The sequence below is a fragment of the Esox lucius genome, chromosome 3 (assembly GCF_011004845.1).
Source record: "Esox lucius isolate fEsoLuc1 chromosome 3, fEsoLuc1.pri, whole genome shotgun sequence".
NCBI lineage: Eukaryota > Metazoa > Chordata > Actinopteri > Esociformes > Esocidae > Esox > Esox lucius.
In genome coordinates, this window is record NC_047571.1 from 20244014 (window position 1) to 20256194 (window position 12181).

General features: G+C 42.2%; 1 protein-coding gene across 6 annotated transcripts in view; it reads left to right on the top strand.

Annotated features, from left to right (window-relative positions):
* Positions 1-214: 214 nt before the first annotated feature.
* Positions 215-12181, top strand: part of epha4b (eph receptor A4b) — a 94866-nt gene continuing 82899 nt past the window's right edge. For all 6 annotated transcript variants that reach the window (XR_004575604.1, XR_004575605.1, XR_004575606.1 and 3 more), the window contains exon 1: positions 215-378. Coding sequence is in view for 2 of the 6 variants with exons in the window: in XM_034291437.1 (XP_034147328.1) it covers positions 276-378 (103 nt within the window). In the remaining 4 variants the exon portion in view is untranslated. The remainder of the gene's footprint in view (positions 379-12181) is intronic.

Genomic DNA, 12181 nt, shown 5'->3' on the forward strand with positions numbered 1-12181 from the left:
AGCTTTAATAGTGTGTTTGTGTGCGGGTTTGTGTGTGTTGGGGATTCAAGACTGTGCGGGGTCTTGCGCTTCCACACCACCCAAGCTCGCTGGAGATTGACAGCGCTTGGCTTGCGTTGGACCCTCCTTCGCGTCTCCTCCTCTTTCCCTTCTCTCGCCATCTCCCTCTCCCCTCTCTCTCTCTTTTCCTTCTCTCATCCGCTCATTCGCGAAAGGCTCGCTCAACAACTCTACACAAACCAGGGATGCAGCGAGCGCGCGGCGCAGCCTGAAAAATGGCACCACTCGTCCCTTGGATTTATCCATCCCTTTTTCTTTTCTCCCATTTGCTTTTTAACGCACCATGCGAAGGCTTACGGAATTACCTGGAAAATGAGGGTAAGAGACTGTTCAATAATTTTTACGGGTTTGGCGGTCTTTGAGATGAACCACGGGGGTTGTTGCGGTGTTCGGGTAGGCGGCATCCCGGCTTACGGAACGGTATAACCTCACGGTTAAGTGCTCTGACGGTCTGGTCGATATGAATCATGCATAACATCAGAAAGAGGTGGATAACACTTGAAAACTGAGTATTTTCTGTTATGATACACATTAGTAATTACATTCATATCGATTAAATGTTGTGGAGATCCTACGGACCAATCCTTTCACTTCTGACTAACAACTTTTAAGCTGTGTTGCTCAATGGTTGGATAAACGTTTGAAATTTCGGACATAATACATTTTTATAGGGTTTGACGATAATACAGATATTAATCCTATAATAAAGACACTTTTCCTCTTGTAGTCTAGGTCACTCCAGTCGTGCAAATCAAGAGTACTAATTTCATTATCCACTCGGTACGCTGAGACTCCTCGTTATTGTATTAATATTGATACTAAGCTCAAATTTAGAGCGGACCATTTACTGACGAAGTAACTGGTCATGACAAAATCTGTAAGAGACGTAGAGACAACGAAATTGTGTAGCTGGCTTGGATGTCAGGAGAAATATGTAAGTGAAAATCCACTATTAACATCGGCAAGTCTTTTAGACATTTGAACACTCCTGGGTACTTATTGGTGTTTAAGTTGTGTTCAAACGTTAGGTTTGTCAGTGTCCCGCTGCGTTAGGCTACTAACTACAATCAGCATAACATTAGGGCCTACTGGATATAGAAAACATACAGTATGGAAATAATACACAAACCTAGCCTACTCAACGTTGAGATACCCTTATATGCTACTGACTGGTGAAGGTAATTTATGTGAAACGCATTTTGTCAAGTTCTAAAAAATAACAAGCAAACACGTAAACAGACCAGCTTTTAGACAGCCGCTGCCTCATTCCCTCCCCAGGCGCTAAATATGTTAAAACAAAGCTTTTTATACATCTATAACTATCGACAAGCTTACCTCCGCCCCTGCCTCTTTTTTTCCCTATCTTTCTCCCTCTCCTTTCAAAAACAACACATACACCCAAACCTTAACTTCAGTAACCTTTATGCCTAAACCTTACGCCTAACTCTTACCCTAACATAGGCCTACACCTGAATCACATAAGCCGAGCAAAGCATTTTGAAAAGTCCCGACTTCGCACGATTTCATACAGGAACATTTCAGACAGTTTTCCACGTGAAAACAAGTACACATAAATCACACACAGATAAATGCAAACACCCAGCATGGCAACCTTGTTTAAAGATTCATACATTAACTTGCATGATAAAACCCATTGGAAACTAATGTCTGGCTGTATGTTTGGCTGTATGTATGTTATAGTTGTTTAAGTTTAGTCAAATGTGTTGTTCTGCCCTCTCTTGTATAATCTTGCTTATTCTGAGACGGAAGGGGAATAAAGGCCAATAAAGCATATAGGTCATAAGTAAAGCAACACCAGGAATGACATTCACTGTGTGTGTGTGTGTGTATTTAGCTCAATCTTTAGTCCTGTGTTTGATATCACTATCCTGTCGTTTCCTTTTCATCCTCTGACTGCAAGGATTTGCAACTTCAAGTACACCATGTGTGAGTTTTCCGAAGGCAGTGTGATCTTCGCTTTGTCTTTCCTTGCGGCAAATACAACTCTCTCCTATTTGCTCCCCTGTCCCTGGTTCTTCTCCCTGTCATTGTCTTGGTGCTCACACTGGATTTGCTCACAGAGCTGCGAGATTGATCTGTGTTTGTGTGTAGTTATTCACATATGTTTGAGTTATTCTAAGCCATGCTGAGGCCTGCATAGGTGAATATGAATGTGATGATATGTGAAGAGCATTTGAAGTTGGCCTGAATAAAAGGCATATCTTTCAGGCCCCGACAGTGACATTAGAGAAGTGGTGAGGTGTAGTGACTATGTCAAACAGCAGATGGCGCTTCATCTCAGTGTCAGTATCTGCCCTGGGGGGAGATTCATACCTGGGGCCAGTTGAGGAATAGGCACCATTTTGGAATAATGGTAGAAATGTACCATGTAGAACAAACATACCTCTCTGACATGAACAGTACGAATTCATGTCTGCTCTGTTCATGACATTTTGCAGTGTCCTTTTAAAGAATGTTGCCCTGGTAATCAGGGCGCTAAATTATCATGTTTCACGGGTAGCTCTGATAAACATAGTTAGACAAATAGATCAATTAGTTAGTTAGATTTATTAATTACAAAGATTAATGGATTGCAATATAGCCTACGTTGGTCCCACATGAATCTTATGTCTTCATCCTGTGGTCCAGCACCTCAAAAAGGTACCACTTCTCTTTTCTTTCTGCCCCGCCTGATATCACAGTAGAAACAAGTTTTGAGAATAGAAACAAAGTTACATATTTATTTTTTTTGTTTACATTTAATTCAGTTGCACTGTTGCTCCCAAAATAAAACTCCCGGTCGCACAGAAAATACCTTGTAGTGTCACTGTAGAGCACTGCTGGTGACTATAAATTCAGACTGAAGTACAGGAGAAACGGCTTGCACTGAATGCCACCCAGATGTCAATAAAGCTTGCCAATTTCGTGTCACACAGGAACGAAGCTTGTGTGTGCTGTTTGTATTTGCATTCCATTGGATGCTAGTTTTTTTCATTTGCATTTGACAAACTCCTGTACATTTTGGAGGAGCCATCGAAGGAAAGCAACCCAAACAGGATGACTTCCAAAATGGCCTGCAGTACACAGATTAGTTTTTTTTTCCGGCTTGCTTGAACTCCCAGTCTGCTTAGTTTGCTTTACTGGTTTTCAATTATATCCCTGCCTGCACACATACTATACATACAAACGTTTGTTTTTCAAATGTTTGTTAGGTTAACATTAGGGTTAGGTTAACCCCAACATTAATCTAACCCTGACCTCAACCTTAAGTTGCCTAACCTTTATGTTTAAACTTTAACTACAGCCTTACTCTAACCCTTAACTTAACCTGTAATGTCTAAACTTAAATAAAAACCAGATTGAATGCGTTTCCCTAAATTTAAGGCCTAAGCAGGATCTCACATTTTTCCTAGTGTGACCTTGTGGGGACAGGTTTGTCAGGTTTACTATTTTTGTTGGTTCCCCACATGTACATATAGGCCTTGATCACATGCACAAGCACACACACACACACACACACACACACACACACAGAAACACACGCACACACACACTACAAGTAATCGTCGGTATGCTTAGTAGTGCCGATGCATGCATATGTAAAACAAGTTCTTACGCACAGACCTCTTGACTTCCTGGGGATCTGTATTCATGAGGGCAGAGGTCGTCTGTGGTTTAATTGCTTTCATCCATAATAGTTGTAGGTATCGGCAGGCCTATATCTCAGCGTGTGTGTGTATCTGTGTGTGTGTGTCTGTGTGAGTTTGTGTCAATGGGGGATTTAAGAGATTGTCTCTCATCCGTCCAATAACCGTAACCTTGGGCAGATGAGGACATTGATCTTCTACTGTTCCTCCCACTAGAACAATTTGAAAAGAGTCTGACCTGCCCATTTATTAGCTTCATTACACATTTTTAGAAGTCTGTAGCCGACCTGCCCATCTATAAGCTGTATTACAATTTCACTGAAGTCTGTAATTGACCAGCCCCTCTGTAACCATTATTACAGTTCAATAGCACGGGAAACGTCAACTTCATGTCTTTACATAGCCAGTTGAAAGCATCTTGATCTTGACTTGTACTATGATGCTGCGTTGCTTTGATCTTTCCTACCAACATTGCGTTATGCATTCATGGGGCGTCAACACGCTAGCTAACTGGGATGCCACTATAACGTCCAGATGGTGACCTATATTCCAAAATTATATATTGTTTGCCTATTGAAATAATCACAACTTTCTTTGACCCAATTTTTATCTACATCCCGAAAAAAGCCTCTGTACCACTGTTGACGTGATACACTCCCCAAACACTGTTGACGTGATGCAGTCACCAAACACTGTTGACGTGATGCAGTCACCAAACACTGTTGACGTGATACACTGACCAAACACTGTTGACATGATACACTCCCCAAACACTGTTGACGTGATGCAGTCACCAAACACTGTTGACGTGATGCACTCCCCAAACACTGTTGACGGGATGCAGTCACCAAACACTGTTGACGTGATACACTGACCAAACACTGTTGACGTGATGCAGTCACCAAACACTGTTGACGTGATACACTGACCAAACACTGTTGACGTGATACACTCCCCAAACACTGTTGACGTGATACACTCCCCAAACACTGTTGACGTGATGCAGTCACCAAACACTGTTGAAGTGATACACTGACCAAACACTGTTGACGTGATACACTGACCAAACACTGTTGACTTGATACAATCACCAAACACTGTTGACATGATACACTGACCAAACACTGTTGACGTGATACACTGACCAAACACTGTTGACTTGATACAATCACCAAACACTGTTGACGTGATACACTCACCAAACACTGACATTGGCTGATACCAGGAAGCAACTGTTGGTACTATCAGCACTTCGATAGCAGTGGTGCTTTGGTCATTCATACCGGTATGTTATCCACGGCTTGTAAAAGTGGCACCATCGAGCCAAAACGGTTCCCAGAAAAAGTTGTGTGCTAACTTGTGCTTATTCAGATCTGTACCCTGTGTCATCAAATCCACTTGATTTCAAACTTGTCCACCTGAGGTATCATAATGAATCTACTTATAGATTATGCACTTATAAACAACCAATTTCAAATGCAGGCCAAAACGGTGGGTTTAGATAAATAGTTAATTATTACCTAAGTCCCTGACAACATCTTTAAAAGACCAACAAATAAATAACAAATAATTGTAAATGAAACTGAATGCCGTACAGTAAAAGAAGTGTAGATGTTTCGTTTACAGTGTCCTGTGATATCAGTCTGTTTCAATTTCACAATCTTGTTAAAGTGACTAACAATTTTTTTATTTTCATAAAAAAACAACTCCATATTGAAGTGCTGTTGATTTGACATTCTGCACATGTGCAGTTCGGCACAACAATACCGTTAGATCCGATAACGTGTTCTGCGCATGAGCTTAGCTAACTAACGTCAACAAGACATCGCCTGCAAGCTTGACCAGAGATTTCTATTGCAGATGTATTTTAGTCTATGGCATCTTTGGTATGACTAACGTTCGCAGCATAAGACAAAACTGTAATTGTTATCCAATGTTACAGAAATGCGCATAAACTAACTGCATTATAACTGTAATTTCTACATAGCTATTTCTGTGTCTTTTATGGAGAAAAGTTCAACTTCAGCTAGTTGGTTCTTGTCTAGCCATTTAAAAATGTGTTTTGCTTCACAATTGTATTGCAATTAAATGGTCTCATGACACAAATGTCATGATCCTCAAGTCAATTTGTAGTTTTGGAACATCATTTTCACTTCTTACGTAGCTAAGGAATGAACACTGACATTCTGAACATTGACCTGGAAATAATAGAAGAAACAAGAGGATGAGTTAATTTTCCTAGGTAGAGAATGAAAGTGTTTATACCTCTTTTAACACAGTATATATGCAGCCACATAAGCAAACATGTAGTAATAAAAATTGTGTGATTTTGGTTTATATATATATTTTTTAGTGATCAAGTCTATTTGTTTTTAAGTTCAATATAAATACTGAACTAATGGAATGAACAACCAGGTGGTGTCTGCTGCAACCAAAACATAAAAACACAAACATTCACAAATAAAATATGTAAATATAAAGGAAACATCTAATTGGTACCAGTAAACGTTTGCTTATGTTCTTGTTTATACAAATGATCCTTAAACAGGATAAACGCTCCTGTAATTGTTTCACTTTCTAAACATAGGGGTTCCGTCCCAAAGACAGCCCACTATCTCGTGTATCAGGAATGAAGGTGCACTCTTGAACTCATGCTGAACTATCAGCGACAAGTATTCAAAAATACTGTGGCATAAATTGAGTTACAGGCCACATATCTCAATCTTTTTTAAACTGCCAGTCCTAGTTTGCTAACTACAGTTGCTAATTTGTTTTCTTTTCAGTTCCTTGGAGGGGTCAGGATACCTGTCAGTTAGGTGTGTGGTCTGGTGGACGTTGTTGCCTCCATTACACTGTACGTCTTTGAACACATTTTGCCGAGATGCTTACTTGTCTTAGCAAAATGATTCCAAAAAAGTTGGGTCACTGTATAAATTGTGTGTAAAAAAGGAATGGAATAATTTACAAATCTCATAAACTTACATTTAATTCACAATAGAATATAGATAACATATCGAATGTTGAAAGTGAGACATTTTGTAATGTCATGCCAAATATTGTCTCATTTTGGATTTCATGAGAGCTACACAGAGCCAAAAAAGTTGGGACAGGTAGCAATAAAAGGCCTGAAAATTTAAATGTACAGATAAGGAACAGCTGGAGGACCAATTTGCTACTTATTATGTCAATTGGCAACATGATTGGGTATAAAAAGAGCCTCTCAGAGTGGCAGTGTCTCTCAGAAGTCAAGATGGGCAGAGGATCACCAATTCCCCCAATGCTGCGGCAAGAAATAGTGGAGTAATATCAGAAAGGAGTTTCTCAGAGAAAAATTGCAAAGAGTTTGAAGTTATCATCATGTACAAAGATTCAGAGAATCTGGAACAATATCTGTGCATAAGGGTCAATGCCGGAAAACCATACTGGATGCCCGTGATCTTTGGGCCCTCAGACGGCACTGCATCACATACAGGAATGAGAAACTTGTCTCCTCAGTCCCCAGACGTTTGCAGTCTGTTATAAAAAGAAGAGGGGATGCCACACAGTTGTCCCAACTTTTTTGAGATGTGTTGATGCCATGAAATTTAAAATCAACTTTTTCCCTTGAAGTGATACATTTTTACTCAGTTTATCAGTCATCTATGTTGTATTCTGAATAAAATATTGAAATTTGAAACTTCCACATCATTGCATTCTGTTTTTATTCACAATTGTACAGTGTCCCAACTTTTTTGGAATCAGGTTTGTACAAGCTGCGTGCCTGGAGGTATGGTGATGTTGCTGGGTGGTGTCGAAAATAGCTCCCTAACTCTTTTTCTCTCGCGTCTCAAAAGTGAGACAAGCTGATGCTGTTTTTAGTTTCTTCTTTTTCCTTTTCTCTATGTTGTCCGAAAGATGCTAATATAAATACAAGCCTTTTTACGCTGGCTGTGGAATTCCATGTTAAGCTACTATGTTCTGTATGGTCACATTTCTCCTTGTGGTAAAGTCCTTAAGCTATTATTCCTTGCCCTACTGTTTCTCCTTGGACTCAAGCATCTATTAGCGGTCTATTATGGCTGACAGTTGTTTAAGACTAAGCATAAGCCCTAAAGACCCTTGAAATACTTAATACCCCCCTAAAGGTCACGAGGGGTCAGTATTGTTGTCCTTATTGTTTGTTGGAGTTGTGTGCACAGCGTTCCTGTGCTGCCCGTTAGACGTTTTACCCCGTTGCTCGTGTCTCATGCCCCCTGGGGTGCTCTTCCCCCATCTCCCTCACCCCTCTCTCCCCACAGCCCTGAGCCCTGACCAATAATGAGCTATCTTCTCCTAACCCACTCCTCCTCCTCCTGTCCTCCTCCTTGATCTTCTCTTCGGCATGTCTGTGAATGACCGGTTCAAAACACTTATCTTCGGCTTTTTTTCCTCTGTTCTCCTACTCCACCTTTGCATCTTTTATCTCCCACTCTTTCTAGTACATTCTCTCCCTAGCTGGTGTATCTAATATTAGTGGCACTTTAAACAAACACCATAGGTGAGAATTGGTTTTGCTACTGTGGGCTCTGGGTTTTATTGACCAATGTCTCCTCCTCTCCATCCACACTTTTTTATCATCAATGGTTACCATTTCCCAACTATGGTTTGTTTTTTTCTCTGTCACTATCTGTCTCCTATGCTTATAATCATCTTTGTTTTTCCTCGCTTTCCTATTCTCTCTCTCTAATTGTCCTCTGTTCTGTCTCTTCTTATTTTCTTCCATTCTCTCTTCCTTTTAGAGTAAGGCTCCTTATAGGTTCATAGTGTGGTCATGTCTGTGACCATTGCTACAGTATGCCATTAGAGCAGCTAATCTGTAGTCAGCCAGTACACCAATCAGTCAGCCAGCCAGCCAATCAGTCAGCCAGCCAGTCAATCAGTCTGCCAGCCAATCAGTCAGTCAGCCAGCCAGTCATTCAGTCAGCCAGTCAATCATTCAATCATTCAATCAATAATTCAGCCAGCCAGTCAGTCAATCAGTAACTCAGTCAGCCAGTCAGTCAGTCAAATAATCGGACAGTCAATCAGTCTGCCAGCCAATCAGTCAGTCAGCCAGCCAGTCATTCAGTCAGCCAGTCAATCATTCAATCATTCAATCAATAATTCAGCCAGCCAGTCAGTCAATCAGTAACTCAGTCAGCCAGTCAGTCAGTCAAATAATCGGACAGTCAATCAGTCAGCCAGTTAGTCTGCAATGTGGTGTCAGCATGTTCTAGTTTTAATTAGGATTCTCCATGTGTCTTAACCTGTCTTGTTCCTACTGTCTCCTTTCTGTCACATTCATTCTCCACTTCCACTGTGTGTAGCCGACGGGCCCATTGCAACTCACTATTCCGGCCCAATTTACCCTCCTGTGACCAATGTCTGTATGACAGCTCAGAGACTGTGTGTGTGTGTGTGTGTGCATTAATGTAAGGTTTGAGGTCTTTCTTGACCATTCCTTTTACTCTATTGGATCGCCTGATCCAGTCCCCCCTTATTGAATGTGAACGCTTGTTCCGCAAAGACACACACACACCCACACACACACAAGAAAAACACAGCTATGTGGATCAGCTGTTCACTCCATCTCTTTAAGAAGAAGCCTGAATGTGTCTGTGCGTCAGTGAGCTGTGCATGTGTACATTTGTAAGTGTGACCTTGGTGAACAAACATAGTATTTTCCTCTCATACTATTCCAGTGTAGTGTGACGGGCGTGACAGTAACAGTGGTAGGACGGAGTGCGTATGTGTGTCACAAAGACTCTAGTTCCTGCTTCACTGCTGGATTTTGTAATTGTGTGTGTGTGTGTGTGTGTTTGTGTTGTTCCGTACTTCCTGAGTCCTTCAACACACGCACCTCAAGCAGCAAACCAGGGCAGAGCGCTTGTCATGGACTGTCAGAGCGCTTCCCCACTGCTCCCCGCCACTGTATGCTAAACACAAGACAAGAAGAGCAGAGGATTCTAACCAGAATCTGGACTCCTTTCCTGCAGCAGGCTGCTGACATCTCTGGGAGAGCGCTGCACTTGATGAACCAAGCCCGTGGGGAACAGTCTGGACCAGTAAGTTCGGAGACAAACATCCGCAGCTCTTCAAATCCACAGAGGGGAAGATTTCCATTTGAAGGTTAGGTGGTAAGGTGTGGTAGATGAGGAGGACTGAAGAAGAAATCAAGTCAAATGTTGCCTGGTTTGTCAACAACTAACAGTGAAAGGCCTGCTTTCCAAAAATACAGTGGATCTGTTGGGGCGTTAGGCAAATTGAAATGGATCCAGGGTTTCCAGGATGATGTAGATGATGTGAGCAATTACCAGCCTTTTGAAGCATCTCATGGTTACAGTTGTGAGTGCTGGATGGTAGTCATTTGGGCAGGTTGCCTTTGTATTCTTGGGCACATTGACTACAGCAGTCTGCTTGAAGCCAGTTATTATTATGGATTAGGAGAGCTTGATAATGTCCGTATTGTCTGAAGAGACACCTGCCAGGTCACTCTGGGTACACTTCCTGGTGTTACATTGGAGCCGTAGGTAGGGTTTTTGCTTTGTCATTTCCAGAAAGGTCCATAATGTAGCTGCAGCAGAATGTTGGGCCAATAAAAATAATATTCTGAAATGGAGACTTTCAGCTCAATTTGTGTATTGGTCCTATAAGTGGGGCACCTGAGTACTCCCTGATTCATCGGCTTCGCCAAGAGGCGTGGTCCGTTTGTCCGGGAGCACACCACACTGGCAGACTGGGACAAGCCGGCAAGGTGGACGTTGTTTGCGTACAGCACACCGTTGTCGCAATTCACCTGCAGAGGAGGCTTCTTTTGACATGTTGCCCCCATAAGTTTCCCCCTCACGTCAGGCTGGGTGTTTTGTAAAAGCACTTTGTGACAATTGCTAAAGTAAAAAAGGGCTTTATAAATACATTGATTGTTTGATTAGCTGTGGAAAGTAAAAACACATTTTCCATTTCAGTAGACGTTACTTGACATACTTGAACAGCTGGTTTTAATGCAGAAGGCATTTATCTGGTCTGGTGATTTGTTTTGGTGCACAACACGTGGCTGGGAATCCGCTTGTAATCTGTGATAGTTTGAGATCCCTGTCTTATCCAGTAAGCATCAGTGCTGGCATGTTAGGAGTCGACCGTAGTCATGTACTGACGATGCACCTGTTGGGTGTCTCATTGCTGTTGCAGGGATTTGTTTAGGTGACTGGAATTGTTTACTTGCTACTTTAAAGCAGCGGGTGTGACCTTTATTTCAGTCTGGTTTGGACAGGAAGAAAGGAGAGAGGATAGTGAAGTGAGGGGAGGAGGTAAAGGCAGATGGAGGAGAGGAAAGTGATAAGAATGGGGAGGAAGAGTTTTACTCCACATAGTAAACAAAGGTAAAATAAAAATAAATGACAGGTGTCCCAGCAACCCAGCTTCTCTCCTTCACTCTTTCATCCCTCTTCTCTCTCCTCCTTCAGTCTTTCATCCCTCCTCACTCTCTCCTCCTTCACTCTTCCATCCCTCCTCACTCTCTCCTCCTTCCCTCTTCCATCCCTCCTCACTCCTCCTTCACTCTTCCATCTCTCCTCACTCTCTCCTCCTTCACTCTTCCATCTCTCCTCACTCTCTCCTCCTTCACTCTTCCATCTCTCCTCACTCTCTCCTCCTTCACTCTTCCATCTCTCCTCACTCTCTCCTTCACTCTTCCATCCCTCCTCTCTCTCCTCCTTCACTCTTCCATCCCTCCTCACTCTCCTCCTTCACTCTTTCATCCCTCCTCACTCTCTCCTCCTTCACTCTTTCATCCCTCCTCTCTCCTCCTTCACTCTTCCATCTCTCCTCACTCTCTCCTCCTTCACTCTTCTAGCCCTTCCCAATGCGTTGCCCTGACAACACGTTCCCCCATTCAGTTGTCCTTTCACTTGTTTAACTAGTGAAGGAGTGGAAGGCCTGTGAGATAAGGGCAGCATGTGTGTCATTTTGTCCAGTAATATCATTTTGTACTTACTCAGGATATAGTATTTTATGTCTTTGTGTGGTCGGCTTATTGAACAGTCTTGCTCTCTCTGTGGTGTTGGCAGGGTCTTCCTGATGTAAGCCTATATGTGTGTGTGCTGATCTTATTGTGCGGTCTTGCAGTTGGCAGAGCCGTTAGATTTTTGGCAGGTAGATCAGAGCCCCCCTCAGCCCATCTGAATTAAAGGATGAGAGAGACCGAAAGAGAGAGATCAGAAAGAGAGAGAGGGAAAGAGAAAGAAAGATCAGTGTCAGTAGAACCTCTCTGTCTCTGGCTCTCTTCCCCTCTCCACCAGGGTTTTATAAATAAGGTTCAGAATCATTTTGATATCACTTCCTGCAGCCAGTGGCAAAAAATATATATATCTACGGTTTATATTCCATCTGAGAAAATATGGAATGACAGAGAGCTGGAATGAAGGAGGGCTCAAGGTAACAGAGGAAGAATGAATGACGGAGCGGAGTGCGGATGAGAA